The sequence below is a fragment of the Barbatula barbatula genome, assembly GCF_947034865.1.
Source record: "Barbatula barbatula genome assembly, chromosome: 21".
Lineage (NCBI taxonomy): Eukaryota > Metazoa > Chordata > Actinopteri > Cypriniformes > Nemacheilidae > Barbatula > Barbatula barbatula.
Genome location: NC_136784.1, coordinates 16,320,852 through 16,341,215, shown reverse-complemented (window position 1 = coordinate 16,341,215; position 20,364 = coordinate 16,320,852). Strand labels below are relative to the sequence as shown.

Here is a 20,364-nt window from a genome sequence, read left to right as displayed (position 1 = left end):
ATTTTAAAATTAACTTAAATCCAGGTTAAAATCTGCTTAAATATTTATGCTTTGTTCGTACTATTCTCTTTGTGATTCGGAGAAGCGCCTGTGGTTTCTGCGCATGCGTGTTTCGAACTGCAGCGACTTCCTGCCAAATAGTTGTCCCTAACAACATAAGGCGCTCTATCGAGGGAATTTAAGACCAGGGAAACATAAAGTTTCCTCGACGGTAGCACTTGGTGACATGGTAAGAGTTTATTTCCCATTTGTGTTCAATACACATCGTGTTTAAACGCTTTCATTGGCGGCTTAGGCTGAACTATTAAGGTCACTGGACAACGAGCTAAGTAAAACACGTTTGCTAGCGGGTTAAAGTGTGCTAACCGCTATGTTACACTAAAACACAGTTACACTGGAATGCCGTTTGTGTCTCTTCTTTTATATTGTACACGTCAGGAATGGCTCGTGGTTCACATTCTCCAAACATGCTCGCAACAAATGTGTAAATATCGTAAATATACGAACTAGCCACGGTGCTTGTGAGGAGCGCTGTCTGTGTCTCAAAACCTAGTGGGCTGCCTGAATAGTTAGCATTGTTTAAGGATCACTGGGGGATAAATAGATGTTAGGAAAGCCTAGGTCACGGGATCTTAACCTTCGCTGGTCACCTGTCCTTGGATTGAAGCCTCTTGCTCTTCGACCCAGCATGTGTGCTTGCTTTTAGTTACATTGCTTTCATTCTGCAGTTATAAGTCCCAGTATGTGATTCAAAGGCGATCAATGACTGTATATAATGTGATGGTTTAATGTTGTGCTACATCTGAACATGTCCACTATCTGCAGTCTAAAGATTCGTGCTGGCTGAATAGTTTTTCTCATTCAAAAGATCTTTGTACTCGTATGTCATATTTTGTCACCAACTACATTTGCTTCTTCATATTTTAGCTTATTTAAAATACCAACACATTCTCTAAATATCATTGGATGCTTTTAAACTATAGCAGAGTTCCAAAAATAGGCTACCTGCCACTTATGGCTACCTTCCTTTGCTGATAGATAGATGACACTCGTCTATTTTAGTGGATTATATTTGTCTTCAAGCTTGTAAACGCAAGCCTAAAGATCACAAGAAACCTAACACTACCGTTGGAATGCTATTATAAGCATGTTTAAATGGTCCAAAATGCTAAATGTGGCTTAATCTGTTAAAATCAAATTCAGTATACACCTAAGCATATTATGTAAAGAAATGCAGAAGATCCTAGAATGTGAACGGAAAGCACATCAACAAAAGAACACGGGACAATCTGTAAGTGCTTTGCATTCATGTTCGAGTCTTCTGCTTTTCTTGACATAATATGCGTTTTTATATGGTGTATATTAAACTTTAAACACACTTGGGTATATTGAAACAGAACAGGTTATTTTACAATTAAGATGCAGTATAACAAACAAAATAGCTGTAAAGAGGGGCTGCGATCATTTGGACCGCTGCCTTTTATGTGAGGGTGATGTTAAATTCGACAACACAATCTCATCCGCCATGTTAATGAAGCAATGAATGAACTATATGCTCCCTGTTGTAACATCCACCTGTTGTAAAAAGAAAAGTGACATCTATTGGACAATAGTAGCAATAACATAACGTTAATGAAGGATCAGTGCTTGCGGAAATGTGAAAGAAAATAAAATCGATTCACAGCTTTTGAGAATCGATATTGAATCGACCGCATTTTTAAATCCGATTTACTGCCTATTATTAGAAAATGAATGTGTTTTTACACCGTGTGTGTACGTAAACTTGTTGTTGGACACTCTCTGACCTAAGTAGGATGTTAAAAATCACTAGAGCGGGCAGCACGCATGCCCAGACCTGACAAATGCTGTGATTATAGAGCTGGACAAAGGACGTGGCGACTACAAAATTATTAACGATAATCTTAAATCCAATAATTTTTTTTATTTTGCCTTGTTGTGCAAGCACTGTCGAGCTTGTGCAGAGGCAGCAGTTTTTGGCAGAGAGGATCTGGAATCCCCTGGTTAGTCCTGGTTTCCCTCTGAGGTTTTTTTCTCCTCCAATGGAGTTTTGGGTTCCGCGCCACCGTTTGCATACCGTTTGCCTGGCCGGGGGGGCTGCTAGAATTTTATAGTTTTATTTAATTAACACTGCATGTAGCAATTTATGTTATTTTATTTATGTGATCTCGATTCGAACACCCACACGATCTCATTAATAAAAATCTATGATTCTCGTGTTTCTATTATTAACTTATACCTCCAACATAACGCTTCAATCTGTTTTGGTGCTGCTGCAGAAGCAGAGAAAGCATTATCATCATTAGGTATGACACAACATCAGTCTTTTCAACCACACACTATCATTATTTCTGTGTCAAATGATCACAGATTCAAGATTTAAAGAAGCTTTATTGGCATAAAACATTTTTACATTGCCAAAAAATTAAACACATAAAAACATACACAATTACAGATTAAGATAAAAATAAAAGTATATGAGTATCTATATATACATCTCAAAATAAACAGAAAAAGTTGTGCTGGTTGTTCTTTTGTCGTGGCAAGACTTGACATATCTTGCAGCCAGGTTTGAGCTTCTTGGGTTTTCTCCCAGTATCTATGAAACCGTGTCCTTTTGTTGAAGCTGGTTAAAGTCACAGAAGTACTGGGATTAAAGCGGAGAGTTGCAGACTCGCACACATGATTGACGCGTTTACAAATGCACACCTTGCCCAAATTAATCTCACACCAAATACCAGTCCAACATAAAGTTAATACAGCTTGACAACAAAACTGCTCTTAGGATTGTCTTTCAGGATTGTATCACATTGTTCTGATAATGCTTCACATCTTAACTAGACAGTTTGTAGCATGGACAAATCCGAGTGCGTGCGGTCCACCTTATTGTTGGTGTAAATGTGGGTACCGCCATCTTTTAGCTGTTTGTGTTCAGACTTGCCGTGAGTAGAGGTCGACCGATATTAGATTTTGCCGAACCATGAAACTGTAATGTTCCTTTAAATAAAACATCTAAACATGAACTATATTGATAAGTATTGAAGTTAGCTGTATGGTTTAAACAGTAGTTATAAGTGGTTTTTTTTTTTACATTGACAATTAAACAAATGTTTCTTGCATCAAATTAATGACAACTGAGAGATCAATTGTTAAATTCTTTATTTTAAAACATTACATACAGTTTTTACTTTGAAAAAGCCCTGATGAGCTGAGTCTTGCTGTTCTTGAAAATACTCTTCTTTAAAAACAGCATCACAAATGAATAAATTATAAGAATGGCTTTATCTGCTTCTATTACTGTTATCATAATGATCAACACAAGAATACAAAGCGCTTTGACAAACTTGGTCTCTTAGCAATATTTGGAAGTGTTTGCCTATAGTGGATAGCAGTGCCTTAAGCCATAATAATGTGGCATGTAGATAAACACTTCGTGAGATTTACTTTATAGACTTATTACGCCGAATAGAAACATGACCTCTGTGATTTTGGTGATTTAATATATTGTCGTGTATATGCATGTTTCTTCACTTTAAAAAATGTATTAGCCGATTGTGTTTCCACATAAACCAGTTTTCTGTTGCGGAGGCAGGGCACACACATACACACACAAAACTATTATTTATAAATCCTACAGTCCCATACTACAGTCGTGACATTTAAACATTTTTGCATGTATTTTCTCTCATATTGTACTTACCACTTGAGCTAAGAGGCTACTAATGTTAGCGCGCAGCTGTATATTATCTGCAAAATTCTGCTGTTTTCTCCATTAATGCAGAATTTTTAACATGTCCTGTGTACTGCAATGTGCTCTACCTTGTCATTGTCAAACGTTTAAATCCACCAATAATATAGCCGTTCCGTGTGTAGTGTAGTCTCACGTGTGCGTCTCCACAGAAACAAAAAGTATGAATCTGTCGACCTCTACCGGTGAGCCACTTTAGCTAACTGCAGTTGCATTTCGAGTGAGACAAGTGTGCCGTTTTGACTGGCTAGTTAATATTTATGATGGAACCCAAACTTAATGTGTGCAGTTAGAGGATGCCGGAATAAACGTAAAACATGTCTTCAAAACATTTGTTTTTACCTTGATCCACGCGCCACAGCTGAATCTGGAACCATTATTCATTATTGTAGCCTACTGAATGCCCTTTCTCCTGGACAATTTACGTTCTTGACTACAGTAACTAATAAACATTGTTCAAAGGCAGCTATTTATGGTGAGAGTGACACTAAATGTACAAAAATATCATTATATATCATAGATTATATATATAAACAAAATATATTTAGCACAACTAGATAAACGGTATGCAATAAGTGGTATAATAATATTAGCAGCAGTTAATATTTAGCTAAATTATCGGCCATATCGGTATTGGCCAATAAATGGTAATTTGTTATCCTATCCGCCGATAATAACATTAAGGCCGATATATTATAGCCAAAAATCATAAATAATTTCCTCTGGTTAAACTTCTTAAGCTGCACCCTGCTCACAGTTAAAATACAGTACAGTATCTTTCTGTCGTGATCGTTCACTTATTGCCTTTTGTTGCAGTATTAGGAAATGTTATATGAATCATCTGTTATCTGTGCATCCCTAGTTAGAGTTTTAATATGTGTTTAGCAGTTTAAAACCTAATAGGCTAAAGCAAACCTTCCTGCCAGCGGATCGCAGCTGCATGAAGTTAACAGTTACAGGATGTTACATTTTCATTAATTTGGCAGACGCTTTTATCCAAATCACATTTTACATTTTGTCAACATGTTAAACATTACTGCTAGCCTAGTTTACCAACATTCACATGGGTCTTTCGCATCCGCAGCGCCTCGGACTGCCAGAAGAGCTTTGGGATCGAGCAGCGGGCTTCTGAACAGTAGCAGACTGTACCACGAGTAGTACAAGTTCATATTGCGTTATTTTAAATACATTCACAGGCAAACCTCTTCAACAATTGAGCATCTATTCTGACTTACACATGTGCAACCACAGCTCTTTACTAAAAGCTACGACTGCTATGAGAACAAAGCATCATTTTTGTACAATCACTGCCTGTCAGATAAGTTTGTGACAAAACATTTTGCAGTGTTTACATATTGTTTATAAATGCTGCTGCATAATATATTCATTAAAATAGAAGTTGAATTGGTTTCATAAAATACAAGTTGATTTTATAATGCCTACATTTTTAGCGTCAGGTTATTTTAAACCATTTACAGGTGATGTCTATCTTTGAGCCCTTCAAGCATTCTGTAGATGTCAAGAAATTGATAAATCTTTCTAAAGACCTTTTATTGCAAGTGTCACCATGAATTTGTTTTACTGTAGAAATATTCCATATACAACAGGAGGTTACTTCAATGCATTCATTCTTTTTACTTACTTTTCTGTGCTTTGTGTTGATTTATATTTGAGATTTAGGAGAGTTTGGGTATTATTTTTGAGTCAAACAACATTTTGTGAACATTGAAACTGTTAAGAGGATGACCGCTGATGTTCTCAAGTGTTTCTCAAATTGAATATAATTGAATCCATATCATCACAGCCCTTCTTCCAATAAATCAGCCAAATTACATCCGTAACCATCAGATAACTTTAAATGAGCAAGCGTTGTTCTTTCATCTTTAAATAGAAAACACCATACTTGCATTATACAACCCACATCAGCCGTCCAACTATGCCATATGAGGAGTTTATTTACTAGGTTTGAACTGGGCACGTGCCGGTATCAGATTGTCATCATATGATAATTGCTGATGGTTTTATAACAGTATTGTATTGCATTATGAAACAGGTTGAAAGATGAGCTTTATCATTATGATTAATTTACAGTTTTAGTTTGGTTAACATTGTTAGCACCAAGTGGCCTTTGAAATGAGAAGGTGTAATCGAAGCAATCGTGAAAAGAACCTTCAATAAACACTTAAAGAAATAAATACAAACTAATAATCACGTAAGGACGACATACAAAAACAACATGCTGCCCTTCTTTTTGACAGTTTCCTCTATAAGTAATTCATCGAAGTTAATCCATATTGAAGGAATGTGGCTAATATGATTTTTTATAATTTGGTAAAATTTTCTATTACAGATAATCACAATAAGTGGAAAAACTTGATGGACAATTTTCTTATTAATAGACTTTTATTTAAGCAGTAAGTAATGCCAATATTCATCTTATTACATAACAATAAAAACCGTTATGTGTATAAGTGTTTATTCTAAGTATTTTCTACTAATATGTATGTATGTGCTGTAAATTCTGATCTGGAAAATTGGAATAGATTTGTTACAAACACGGTTGCATGTCTGCTATTTGTGACGGCACTTGTAGACACTTGCAGAAATCCATTGTGGAAACTAAAGCCTTTGGTTTTCTACCTGTATATGCAGGGCTCTAGTCGCTCCAACTTTCAATTGATCGCACCCTCTTTTATAGTAAATATAAAGACCTCAGGTTAATTTGGCACTCAGGTCTTTTAAAAGAATCGGCTATAGACCACTTCATAATTGTCCTTTATTGCCCTCTTTATTTTTACCACATACAATACAATTAAATGAGCTAGCTCAAAACTCAGTAGCAACCTAGAACTAAATTATTATATACATGCATTACTACACATTGTCATAAATAAACTTTAAATACTTTTGTTAAATGGTCTAAGCACGCTTGTGTTTTGAGTGTCTGATTTGATGGGTTCAGACAGTGAGTCTCGTGAGTTCAGTGTTTGAAGTGTGAGTTGTTTCAACAAAATGAATCGGTTCAAATGAGTCATTACGTTGCGAATCGGACATTGAAACGCTTTTAGTTTTTCACAGCTGTTAGGACATCGCAAAGGATAGAAGTTAACAGGGATAACACTTCACTGCATAGGATTTGTCCTTTATGTCAGCTGCATGTGCGGGACACTTGTCAGGGATGAAAAGCAAACATGTTTTGAGCACATTCACACCCAGCTGTAATTCAAGTAAAAATATTCTCCGAAGGCGCCCTGTGAATCATGGATTCTGTCTTGCTTGCTTTTATATTTACATTTACAATTATGCATTTGGCAGACGCTTTTATCCAAAGCGACTTACATTGCATTATCCTATGCATTTATACATAGGTATCTGCAATCCCCTGGGATCGAACCCACAACCTTGCGTTGTTAACGCAATGCTCTTACCACTGAGCTACAGGAAACCTTTTGATTCAATTGTGATGCACAGACCGAACCGAATATGACGTCAATGTTTCGTAAAATCGTTTTAAAAGCATATGGAGCAGTCTGTCCTGCGACGCTTTTATGCCATTCGGTCTGCACACACTTTAGTTTGGAGACGGAGGGAGTGCTGCTCGCTCTTTCCTGCGACTATCACAAGCATGCCGTTCACCACTCATAAATCACATTAAATGTTAAATCATTTACGCGCACCAATGCGACCCTATCAAATTTAACCTGGCACGTTATAAAAAACGAGCAGTTTCGTCGCAGTATATAGCCCTGATATGTTTATTTTTGTACATACGATAATACGATGTAGCCTTTCAAGGTATACTCCATTGGATTGTGTGCAAACACAGGCAGTCAATGCTTTGTACTCTTTAAAAAGGCTTAAGTTGTTCAAAGGCAGGTATATCCTGACCTCCTCATATAAATGCTTTTCAATGTGGGTGTCCATTGTTAATATTTCCAATAGTTTCTGTCTGTTCCTCATTTTCTCCCTTTGAATAAAAAGACAATGCAATGTTGCCTTAACTGTTGGCTCACATAGTGTTTTTTTGTAGTGTAAGTAAGTAGTATAGTGTTTGTAAGAAAGAACATAAAACATAATTTTAGGGTAAACCAATGGGAAACCCAAAGGTTTTTGATGTGTGTTTGCACAGCTTGTTTTAAATGTCATCTGTAGATTTTTCCACATTTGCCACAGTAGACAAAAGTAGACTGTATTAAACCTGTCAAGATCATGCTCTTGGGACATTGATCTCGACATTGCATAAGCATTGTTCCGGCGACACGTGATTTACCAAACCTTGTAGTCTCACATTTACATGAATGAAGATTTAAATGCAAGTGGACGTCTGACCCTCATTTTCCTCCTCTAGCTTCCAATTTATAAATGCAGTTGAAGGACGGCACGGGTGAATAAAATTAGGTTACATCTTATCTCTGTGGATGAGACAGCTTGTGCAGAAACACCTAATGCCATTGATATAATCAGTAAAGAATACAACCTTCCTAGTTTTCACTAAATGTAGGTTAGTATTCATGTAAGGAGACACGTCCGTGTAAATCCAGGCATGTGCGCTGTAAAGTGGGAGGGTATAAACAATACATCTGGTGCCTTTGTGGGGAAGCCTCACGTGCCTCACCTGCCGCGGCTGACCTCACCTGCTACCAGGTTGAGAGTAGGATTAGGATCGGCAAGACCCATTTTTTGCCATAAATTTCGCATAGACAGTGCTTGGCGGCCCGATCACGCGCACACGGGCGCGAAGGTAGGGGCTGGAAGAGCATATATATAGAGATGTCCCAGTCACTTATGGTGTTTTACTCAGGGCCTTGGCCGAAGCAGTAACAGCGACTCCAGAGACTGACAAAGCAGATTTACCCGGGCAAACGGTGCAGAATTCCTCTCTCACAGCCATGGACGAATCACACGAGGTGCCTGAGCTACCCGTGAGTACATGGCCAATGTTAATTTAAGCAGTAACAAAATAGTTACATGGATATAGGGAAGACTGATAACCAATTTTTCTGTTATTTTGTTCAACAGTCAAAGAAAGCACGGCACGATCCAGAAGTAAGTCAGGAGAGTGATTCAAGGTGAGATTACATGCATTTTTGTTATGTTTTTTCGTAGGAACCCAGCATTCATTTTAAAACACCAGCAGCATCCAATATGGTCAGATGAAACCGCTGCGCCTTGTATAGAATCATTTTAAAAGGTCTTTTGTTTTCAATTTGTACTCAAATTTTGATGACAGAAATGAGGTTGAGTGATTAAGTTAAATAGCAAAAGCAGGGCAATAGTGGGAATGTTATGTCCATGTCTTGAATGTAATACAAAAGAATAAAGATTTTACAATAATAGGGACCTGACTTAAAAACAATATGCATGTAAATAGTTCGACTGAATGATTATGAAAAGCACTGACTGATAAGTTGGAAATTGTATTATGGGTAAAGTAACAAGAAAAAGTACTGTGCTAATGGTTGCACTTTATTACAGGAACATAGTCAGTTATACATTATGAAAATATATTTTTACATGCTATTGTCCGCATTCGATTTGCATTGTGCCAAGTCAAGAAATTGCATGTTCTTTATATGTCTGGTTTTATTCTGCAGTTGTGAGCATGTGTGTTTTTAGCTTTTCATGAACAGAGAAACATGTACTATCTATCCATCATTATTAAACATTGTAAATATAGCTCTCACATTATACACGGCTATATTGTAAGTATACACGGCTTGTTCACATATTTATTTTACACCTTTTGCATGTATCTAACAACCTAAATGTTTAAGGTTTAAAGGTATAAGAGTATCCTGTATAACAGGATATAAGAAATTCGTGCTCTTTTGTGTCCTTGAGACGAGATGAAGAAAGGTTTTTGATCTGGCAAAGTTGCATGACTTCCTTATTCCGTGGGACATTATCATTTTTGAGAACAGCCACAACCACTGTTTCTATTCACAGAAGAGAAAATATTTTAAAAGCTCCATATTTTCTAGGAGTTTAGTTGTGTTGTCTGTACTGGATATGTTATTTTGAGAAAACATAGCATGTTGTAGTTTTATTCATTGTATCATTCAGTGCTAGAAACCACCTGATTAATTCAGTAAAATATTTAACCACAGAAATCTTAATGTTCACTTATAAAAGATATTTTATATTTAATACCTGAAGCTTTAAAAATATTTTCAAATAATATGCAATGAATACATTTTTAAATACCTTACATTAGTTTGTTTTCCCACTTGTACTTAAAGAGAGAGAGGGAGAGGTTGGGCATCTATACCATTTGTATTTTTTATTTTACAGAGGCATGGTTGCTAATGACAACAGCAATCCCATGAACCAGAGCGACTCGACAGCTCTAGACTCAGAGGTCAACTCATATCCACCATCATCTGTCAATCATCTACACACAAGTAAGTTCAGTTCTGTTCTCACCTTGATCTTCGGAATGTGATTACATTTGTTTCATACAATAATGTAAATTTCCTTCAGATCGGTCAGATCAAGAGACTTTATCAAGAGCCCAGGCTTGTGACACAGGAAATGCATATACTCGCAATGGTAATGTCCAGTTGCTCTCTTGAAATCTCCCTTTTTTCTTACACGTTTACACCAGTGGAATTGTGGTTTCATTCTTCCTAAACATCCTACATTTAACTTGAATTATGTATTTAACTTTATTTAGCAATCTGTTTGCATGGTTGAGTATCATTGCACATTTTTTGTACTGACGATAATTGAATATTATAAACCGTGACAGCTAATATCTTGTTGATACTTCACTCGGTATAACACAGTCATATTAAGCGAATCTGTAAATAACCCAGTAATGTTTAAAAATGAATCAATAAATAAAAGGGACTAGTAACGTAATGTGTTATACAGCGCACTTACTAGTCTTTGGAAAATAAATGTCCAATTAGGTTTCAATTGCATAGTATTATAATACTGAAAATACGATGTATTCTGAGCCCTCTTCATTTTTCATAATGATATCTCTAACTATTGCCTAAATGTATGTAAAGCTGCTTTGCAACAATGCAAAATTGTGCTGTATAAATAAAATGTAATGTATTCCTTTTTTCAACAGCCGTTACATGCAAAGATCTCACCACAACCACTGCCACCGAATATACCTCACAGATCTACCAAGGAAGCAATAAGTACTGAACTCCTTCCTGAAACTCCTGAATTTTGAAATGAAATCTTTTTAGGATCGTTCCAGGTTCAGTATGAGTCGTTACAGATATCATGTGCGATATGTAGCCACAGAAAGGGTTAAGGTACAAGCAAGTAAAAAGGAACTTTCATGCACAGTAATGTACTTATAGCGAAGGTCAGGGCATAGAAATAAATGCTAAACGTCTCGCACTGTTCCAAATGTATAGCTATAAGATTTACACATAATCGAAACTGCATACTAATCGCTTTGCCGAGTTGTTTAGTACGTTATGTTCCGAGATTCTAAGAATGAACAGAGTTAAAACTCAATGAAGTCTTTAATGCATTTAAGCAACTTTTTTCGTCTTACATTTCTGCTTTTTAACTCTCTGGATCATCTACATATGACCTATAGTATAAAGCCCACACACTGTTCTGGTTTTAACTATCCTTTGTTTTTCTTAAGCCCTGCGGTCACTGCATATGCCGGTCAAGTGGCTTTCCCCTCCCTGGGCCAGTCGTCCATATACAGCGGCTTTCCTCAGTCTGGCCAGACATACGGGCTGCCGCCATTTGGTCTGTGCCTCACCCTGTTGCAGTCTATGCATTCACTCATCAGAACACTTCACCCAAACTCATTTCCACTTAAACCCTCACCTTGCTTTCACACCGTATGCTCACAGATCACATCGAGCCACATTTCAAGTTACATCCTGTTCTTAACCGCCTTCTAATCACCTCTTTCAATTCTGCATCCCTTCTCTCCTCCACTCGCCCTCTCATGCTCCATCTCTCCGTGCATGGCCTCAGGCACCATGTGGCCGGGCTTAAAGACAGAGTCACGGCTGCCAGAGGCGCCCTCTGTTGGCCAGACGGGGTTTCTCAGCTTCAGCTCAGGCTATACCTCAACCCAACCCAGCCAGATCCACTACACCTACCCCAGCCAAGGCAAGCCTGCTACAGCTCTCTCTCTTTCTCTGCCTCCCATCGATAGCTCTACACGCTCACTGCAGCACACTGCTTCATCAGTACGGGAGTCGAAAGACCCACCAAGATCCATCTACCTAAAACCACTTCCATTTACACTCAAAGTGTTCTATCCAGTTCGATTTATCATCCCCATGAGGTGTAGGAATGCGTTCACTGCAAACTCTTTATTGTTGTTCGTATATGTTTAGGTTCCTGTTTCACTACATCAAGTGTGTACACCAACATCCCCTCTGCAACTGCAGTGACCACAGCCACCGCCACACATCAGGTGAGCTTTCCAAGTCACACGAAACCACCAGCAGAGTCCTAACAGGAAGAAACCAAACGTTTGCAAGAACATACTTCGTCATGGTGTGAGGCAACTGCCTTTGCTAAATGTTAAATAAATGGTGTTGTTTCTGATCTCTTCAGGAGTTTACAAATTACAACACTCTCGGCCAGAGCCAGTTCTCCCAGTACTACGTTCCCCCTCCCAGTTACTTGTCTGCTGGGCTGCCCAGCAATGATCGAGATGGAGCAGGTGTGGTGGCCCCTGGATATCCAGCCATTAAGACAGAAGGCAGTGCTTCAGCGGACCTTCCCAACACAACAGGTGTGTTATCTACCTTCTAACTTTTGTCATATGCACTAGGCAGCTAGCCAGTCAGATTAATACAGTTGGGTATCTTTGTTGTTTTGGTGATTATGGATGTCCACCTTCTGCCAACAGTGTCAAGTCAAGTCAAGTCAGCTTTATTTATATAGCGCTTTTTACAATTTTCATTGTTACAAAGCAGCTGTACAAGAAAAAATGACTATAAGTAAAACATAAAAGGTTATGGAATTCAAAACACAGGTCAAATATCAGACACACAATAAATTACTATATGCAGAGTTAATTAAATAAGACTATCAAATTCTAGCAGCCCCCCCGGCCAGGCAAAACAGTGCAAAACAGTATGCAAACGGTGGCGAGGAACCCAAAACTCCATTGGAGGAGAAAAAAAACCTCGGAGGGAAACCAGGCCTAACCAGGGGATTCCAGTTCCCCTCTGGCAAAAACTGCAGCCTCTGCACAAGCTCAACAGTGCTTGCACAACAAGGCGAAAAAAAAAAAAAATTAGATTTAAAATTATCATTAATAATCTAATAGTGGCTGAAGTTTTGTAGGGACGTCACTTCCTTCGTCCAGCATTTGTCAGGTCTAGGAATGGATTGCGCCCTGCTCGCTCCGCTCTTGTAACCTTGGAACAATGAGACAAGACTGGCTGAGAGTAGAGTACTGTTCTGCACTCTTTGATGCAACAAATGCATCAGTTGTTATTGGAAGTGTCCCTGGTTCCGGTTGATCTAACTAGTGCAGCCTAGATCTTTGAAATACATATATTATGATAATCTAGTGTATGCAAGATTAAAAAGATGCGTCTTTAGTCTAGATTTAAACTGACAGAGTGTGTCCGCCTCCCGGACATTGCAGGGAAGACTGTTCCAAAGTTTAGGCGCTAGATAGGAAAAGGATCTGCCGCCTGCACTTGATTTTGAAATTCTAGGTATTACCAACTGACCTGACGCCTGAGAGCGTAGTGCACGTGATGGACTATAATACGTAAGAAGTTCTCTCAAGTAGTGAGGAGCTAAACCATGCAAGGCTTTATAGGTAATAAGCAAGATTTTAAAATTTATGCGATGCTTTATAGGTAACCAGTGCAAGGTTGACAGAACCGGGCTAATATGCTCATACTTTTTTGTACGTGTAAGAACTCGAGCTGCCGCATTTTGGACCAGTTGGAGTTTTTGTAATAGGCCTGCAGGGCAACCACCTAATAGTGCATTACAGTAATCTAGTCTTGATGTCATAAAGGCATGTATAAGCTTCTCCGCATCTGATGATGACAGCATATGACGTAATTTAGATATATTTTTAAGATGGAAAAACGCAATCTTACAGGTTTTGGCGACCTGGTTCTCAAATGACAGAGTACTATCGAATATAAAGCCAAGATTCTTAGCTGAAGATGAGGGTTTTATGGAACATCCATCAATAGTTAAGCAGTATTCTTGGTTGTTACGTAGGGCGGTTTTCGGTCCGATAAGTAACACTTCAGTTTTGTCCGAGTTCAGTAATAAAAAATTGCTACTCATCCACTTTTTTATATCGACAATGCATTCCACTATTCGATGGAATTGCTGTGTTTCGTGAGGCTTCGAGGAAATATAAAGTTGCGTATCATCAGCATAGCAGTGAAAGCTTACTCCGTGTCGCTTTATTATATCTCCTAGGGGTAACATGTATAATGCGAAGAGCATAGGCCCTAGTACTGAGCCCTGTGGTACACCGTACTGGACTTGCGATTTGCGTGATACCTCATTGTTTATTTTTACATATTGGAAACGGTCGCATAAATAAGATCTAAGCCATTTCAAAGCTATTTCCTTAATACCGACATAATTTTCAAGTCTATGTAGGAGCATGCTGTGGTCAATGGTGTCGAATGCAGCACTAAGATCTAGCAGCACCAATAAGGAGATACAACCTCGGTCGGACGCCATAAACAGATCATTTGTAACTCTAATCAGAGCAGTCTCTGTACTGTAATGTGCTCTAAATCCAGACTGGAAATCTTCATTAATCTCATTCCTTTGGAGGAAGGAACATATTTGAGTTGAGACTACTTTTTCCAGAACTTTAGATAAGAAAGGTAGATTCGAAATAGGTCTATAGTTAACTAGTTCTCCAGGGTCCAGATGGGGTTTTTTGACAAGGGGCCTTATAACAGCCACCTTATATGCTTTAGGCACATGTCCTAATGTCAGAGATGAGTTAATAATGCTAAGTAGAGGATCTATAATTTCTGGGAGCATCTCTTTCAGAAGATTTGTAGGTATAGGGTCTAGCATGCATGTAGTCGATTTAGATGATCTAATGATTTTCGATAGTTCATCGTGATCTATAGTAGAAAATAAACGTAATTTCTCCTTAGGGGTGCTGTAGTAAGTCGTTTGTTCAGCGGGTTTCGCATCTGGTTGCATAGTTATAAAGTGTAGTTTATACAGTTGCTTTTTCTTGTAGATGAGTCCCCGGGTGAGACTCTGCCAACAGGTGTGGCTCTGCCCACCGGGATGGCTCTTCCCACAGGCGCACGGGATCAGGACGAGCCCAATCGCAAAAACCCTGCCGGCAAAGCTAAAGGCAAAGCCAAGAAGTCAGACAGCTCCCAAACCACAGACAATGACCTTGAGGTAATCCAGCAGTTTTCAGAGACTTAGGAAATGTACTTGGATACTTAACAACATTTACTGTTTATTGCTATGTTTTAAGGTAAAATGTTCGTTTTGTTTTATTCTGTGAACCACTAAAAACATTTCGCCCAAATTCCAGACCAAAATACAGTTTCTTTCTGCATTTATTTGAAATTGCAGAATTTGAGGTCTGATCTTTTTCTGTTATTTTGACCGATTTTTCAAAGAAAACCGTTCACATTCACTTTTAAGTAATAGTAATAGTTGTACATACCTTTTATGTGGTGACCTCGATTTTTATCATAGTTTTCATGTGTCTTGTGATTCTGTCAGTCTTTCACATTGCTGTTGGATGACTTGGTTGAAATTCAACACAGACTGGAGTGTAATGACCACAATACATCTAGAAATGCTTTTGAAATGAAAATTTGGAACTGTCTAATTTTTTTTCTGCGACTGTATAATAATATAGCATATAATATTAATCACATATGTGACACTGGACAACAAAACCACCCTTATGGGTCATTGAGATTTTAACTTTGTCTGAAAGTTGAATAATAAAGCTTTCTACTGATGTATGGGTTGTTTGCTTTCTACTGATGTGTGGTTGTTATCTTTCTACTGATGTATTGGTTGTTAGCTTTCTACTGATGTGTGGTTGTTAGCTTTCTACTGATGTATGGGTTGTTAGCTTTCTACTGATGTGTGGTTGTTAGCTTTCTACTGATGTATGGGTTGTTAGCTTTCTACTGATGTGTGGTTGTTAGCTTTCTACTGATGTATGGGTTGTTAGCTTTTGACATTATTTTCTTTTCTCAGCGTGTCTTCTTGTGGGATCTCGACGAAACCATTATCATTTTCCACTCTCTTCTTACTGGATCATTTGCTCAAAAGTTTGGCAAGGTATGACAGATTCATGTTATAAAGATTAAACATCTTGACTGTAAATATGTGACAGTAAACCTTTGTTTACTGTTGTGTTGTGTGTTATACAGGACCCAGCGACGGTTCTTAATCTGGGCCTGCAGATGGAGGAGTTGATTTTTGAGCTTGCAGACACTCATCTCTTCTTTAATGATCTCGAGGTATAAATAAAGTGTAACAACTCTGTTTTTCTTTCAGTTTGCAATGTATTTTGTTGATGAGTAGGACATCATCTTTACCTTTGAACGCAGGAATGTGATCAAGTCCATGTTGATGATGTTGCCTCAGATGACAATGGGCAGGATTTGAGGTAATGAAACAATAAAACAAGGAAGCCATGTCTGTAATTAGTTTGGAATTTTGTTAATAGTTGCGATTTTAACTAATAAAACACAACATCAATGTTGGACGAACTGTTCCTTTCAGTCACAACTTTGCATATTTAATACATATTGGTACGTTCACACACCATGACCAAAGTAAAGTGCACTGAACTCGAAATATCTAAGACCCAGTGGCATACTGTATACCCTACACATACTGACCAGCTTGCTAAATCGGCAAGTAACTTCCTGGTTGGTAAATTGAGTTTCTTGGAATGCCATGTTGTAGCTGCCATCTGCGTAATACCATAAACGTACTTAATAAGACAGGTCACTGGCTTCATCCATGCTAACGGTTTTGTCTTAGCAACTACAACTTCTCCAGCGATGGCTTCACCGGTCCCAATGCAGGCGGGGGTTCCACCATCGCGGTTCAGGGGGGCGTAGATTGGATGCGTAAGCTGGCCTTTAGGTATCGCCGTCTCAAAGAGATCTACAATGGATTCAAAGGGAATGTGGGAGGTAAGGATACCACATTTTTCTTCTCCCGAATCCACAGTGTTGTCCAGCAGGGCGGTGCCGTTTCTTAGTCACCAAAAAGCATTTGATCCCAATATTTAGTATTTTATCCACTTAAGAATATTAAAATAAACCTTCATGCATGTATGCGTCATGATTAAATCGTCAGTGCATCATATATGGAATATCTGGTTTGCCATTTTAGGACATCAATGCCCATATCAAAACCAGCAGATATATTTGATGTTTTGAAATCCAAATCTATTGATGCATATGTCATAGCTGGATGTTACAAAACGTAACATTCGTTTGTATCCTGTAGTATCTTTTATTACTACATTAGTCTAATGCAGTCTGTCTTTAGTCAGTGTATTTCAATAGATCAACAGCAAAACTTCTCTGGTGTTCCTTCAGGTCTGCTGAGCCCCATGAAGAGAGATTTACTGCACAGACTGCGCTCAGACATTGAGAACGTCACAGATGCCTGGCTGAGCACTGCCCTCAAGTCTCTCCTGCTCATTCAGTCAAGGTGCGATTCACTTGGAGCGCAATTGTATTTGCTGTCTAAACAGGCATGATCTCAACACAGTGGGCCGGTTGTTCAATGTGGATACTTTAATTTATCATAGTATGGTCCTGTGGCTCAGTGGTAGAGCATTGCATTAGCAGCGTAAAAGGTTGTCGGTCCGATACCCAGGGAACACACACACACACACACACACACTGATAAAAAAATGTGCAATCAAAATGTGTGTGTCTGCTGAATGCATAAATGTAAAGGTCATACTAACAGTGAACTAAAGGTTTGGTTGGTTGTTCACAGGGGCAAATGTATGAATGTTCTGGTTACCACCACTCAGCTGGTTCCTGCTTTGGCTAAAGTGCTGCTTTATGGCCTGGCTGATGTCTTTCCCATCGAGAACATCTACAGCGCCACTAAAATCGGTAAAGCATGAAGGAAAATCATTTATTTTGATTCATTTGGATTTATAAATCATAAGTGAACATGAATATTTTAGCATATTAAAGATATCACTCATCATTATATATCTCTTATTTGATGAAAACTAAGATTTTTGGGGGACAGAAATTAAGTGAGGACCATGTAAAATGCTAAAAATTGTCCTAAGCAGGTTTTATAGCCTTGAAAGCAGACGCTTATCAGTCAAATGCCTGCGATATTAAAAATCAAACAATAGTCCCAAGTACTGAAGTACCAATGCTGTCGACATCACTAGTATGACCACAGGAGAAACACTTTTGACGCTGACTGGTACTTGTGTTAACAGGAAAAGAGAGCTGCTTTGAACGTATCATCTCTCGCTTTGGGAAGAAAGTGACTTACGTTGTTATAGGGGACGGTCGTGATGAAGAATTCGCAGCAAAGCAGGTATAGTCAAGACACTTTAAATCAAGTTTTGTACAGATAAAGCCAAGTGCAGTTGACCTATTCAGCATATATTCTTTTTCTTTAGCACAACATACCGTTTTGGCGAATTTCCTCTCACGGGGACCTGATTTCCCTTCACCAAGCTCTGGAACTGGACTTCTTATAAATGAAGAACTGGATGAAAGACATGGATCTGGTCAGCAGCCCCGAGCAGCAAGTCTTCAGCTGCATTACGGCCCCCCATCTGCAAACCCACCCATCCTAAACCCCATCCTTAGCTGAACTCTGCTCAGAGACAGAACTCAACAAAATGGGTCACATGTGTGACTCTTAGATCTCGCAAACCCTCCGTTCCCTCAATGGCAGCTATTCTCCCCCGACATGAGACTTGCACTGGGACACCATTTAACACAGTACATGAGAAAAAATGTGCATCTATCTCAGCCTCTTATTAAAAAAAAACATGGCAGGTTAAAGCCTGCCAGCCTTGCCATCTTCAACGCAACTGCATTCACCAAAGGAGTACCCCATGACCAAAGGTCTGCACTGGCATAGAAACTTCTGGACTTTGACATTTCATTCTTAGTTTATTTTGCATTCATTTTTAAGGGCTGAAATGTAAATTGGAGTAATTTTGTACTTATTCGAAGGCTTAATACTGGTTGTTATAGGATGGCATAAATAAGAAAGGATTTATGCACATTTATTCAAGTGCAGATATTGAAATGGTACGTACAGGGTTTAACATCAATCCTACATTCAGTTTCATGGGTATGATAGTGTCTCATGGTGTCTATAAAGTGTCCTTTAGAACGAATCAGACCAGTTAAAAAAATGTCAAGTAATATCATACTTTCTTTGTTCATTTGCCCTTAGGAAATATGTCTTTGTGTGTCTAACCACATTCAGTTCCTATATTATGTTTTAGCCAGAAGATGCTGGAACGTCATTCCAGGCTCTGTTATTTTCTTTAATTTGTACGTACTTGGGAGAAACCCATCTGATAGTGTGCAATACATTTCTGGTCAGTGATAAGAGATCGTTTCAACTTTGTTTGAAGGTGGTTTTACGAGCACAGTGGGTAATGTTCCTGGCCGCTGTGAGATTTCGACTGAACGTTACTGAGCCTGAAGAAAAAACATTTTTACGCAAGCAGCTTTGACAATTAAGAATGTTGTTCTCTTCATTTGTTTGCATAGTTGTGTGTCCTTGTTTGCGTTTTTCTGTACATATTTATATTGTGCCTTTTTAACTATAATCACCATTCAGTAAATGTATTATCTTTAAGGGAATTACTGAAAAATGACAACATGCGTTTATATTTTTTGTTTGCTTTCTGGTGAAGTGTTACATTTGAGTCATAGGCCCTATGCTGTTATATTTGTCATTTTCTGCTAGTTTGATGCTTGTGATCTGTGTTGGCCTCTGAGGTTTTCAAATGTCTCTGCATAAATCATATTATTTCGTCTTGCTTTTATCGGATGATAGCAAACACTTTGCAATGGGTTTTTATTTGTTAAGGCATTAGCTGGCATAAACTAACAATGAACAATATCGTTTTACAGCATTTATTCATCTTTAGTGTATCAGTACATTTTTATGTAGTTATTCTATTATTTTGCATTAACGTTAGCAAATACTTGATTTTGATGTCAAAGTTTCAGTAACTGTTGTAATGAACATAAGCGAAGATTTAATAGATACTGTAGATTCTTAGTTTAGTGTTAGTTCAAGTATGCTAATGTTAACAAATGGAACTTAATTGTAAGGTGTTACTTTGAGATCTTCGCTTCTGGTGCTTTTTTCTACTCCGTTTGTTTCCTGCATTTTTCAGGAACGTTATCTGGTCCTGGCATGCTGTCTATCTGCTACATGAATGTATCATCATTGCTGTTGGGATTTGGTAGTAATGCACAGACAATCAAGGGATGTAACTGCTCTTGTATAAGTGTAACCCTGAAATAATATATCTGTCATCATTATTTTGAACGTGGGTAATGATTTCTCCACAGCAAATATCTGTGCTACACTGCTCCTGCCTGGTTTTGTGTACGTTCATTAAATACTTTTGAGGCTGGTCC

The 20,364-nt window shown here is 38.3% G+C and overlaps 1 protein-coding gene across 2 annotated transcripts; it reads left to right on the top strand.

Moving 5' to 3' along the window:
• The first annotated feature begins 66 nt into the window (after nt 1-66).
• eya3 (EYA transcriptional coactivator and phosphatase 3) lies at nt 67-20,364 on the top strand. 2 transcript variants are annotated; one of them, XM_079485157.1, is made up of 19 exons: nt 67-229; nt 8,568-8,688; nt 8,786-8,835; nt 10,058-10,167; nt 10,247-10,315; nt 10,845-10,917; nt 11,382-11,491; nt 11,726-11,863; nt 12,094-12,173; nt 12,317-12,497; nt 14,955-15,124; nt 15,947-16,030; nt 16,123-16,212; nt 16,303-16,361; nt 16,742-16,896; nt 17,308-17,422; nt 17,717-17,838; nt 18,183-18,283; nt 18,369-20,364. In XM_079485157.1, the coding sequence occupies exons 2-19, from the start codon at nt 8,656-8,658 to the stop codon at nt 18,447-18,449; spliced, it is 1,821 nt and encodes a 606-aa protein (XP_079341283.1). In that variant the 5' UTR covers nt 67-229; nt 8,568-8,655; the 3' UTR covers nt 18,450-20,364. The 2 variants fall into 2 exon arrangements, with proteins under 2 accessions (XP_079341283.1, XP_079341284.1); XM_079485158.1 differs by lacking the exon at nt 11,726-11,863 and having other exon boundaries at nt 110-229.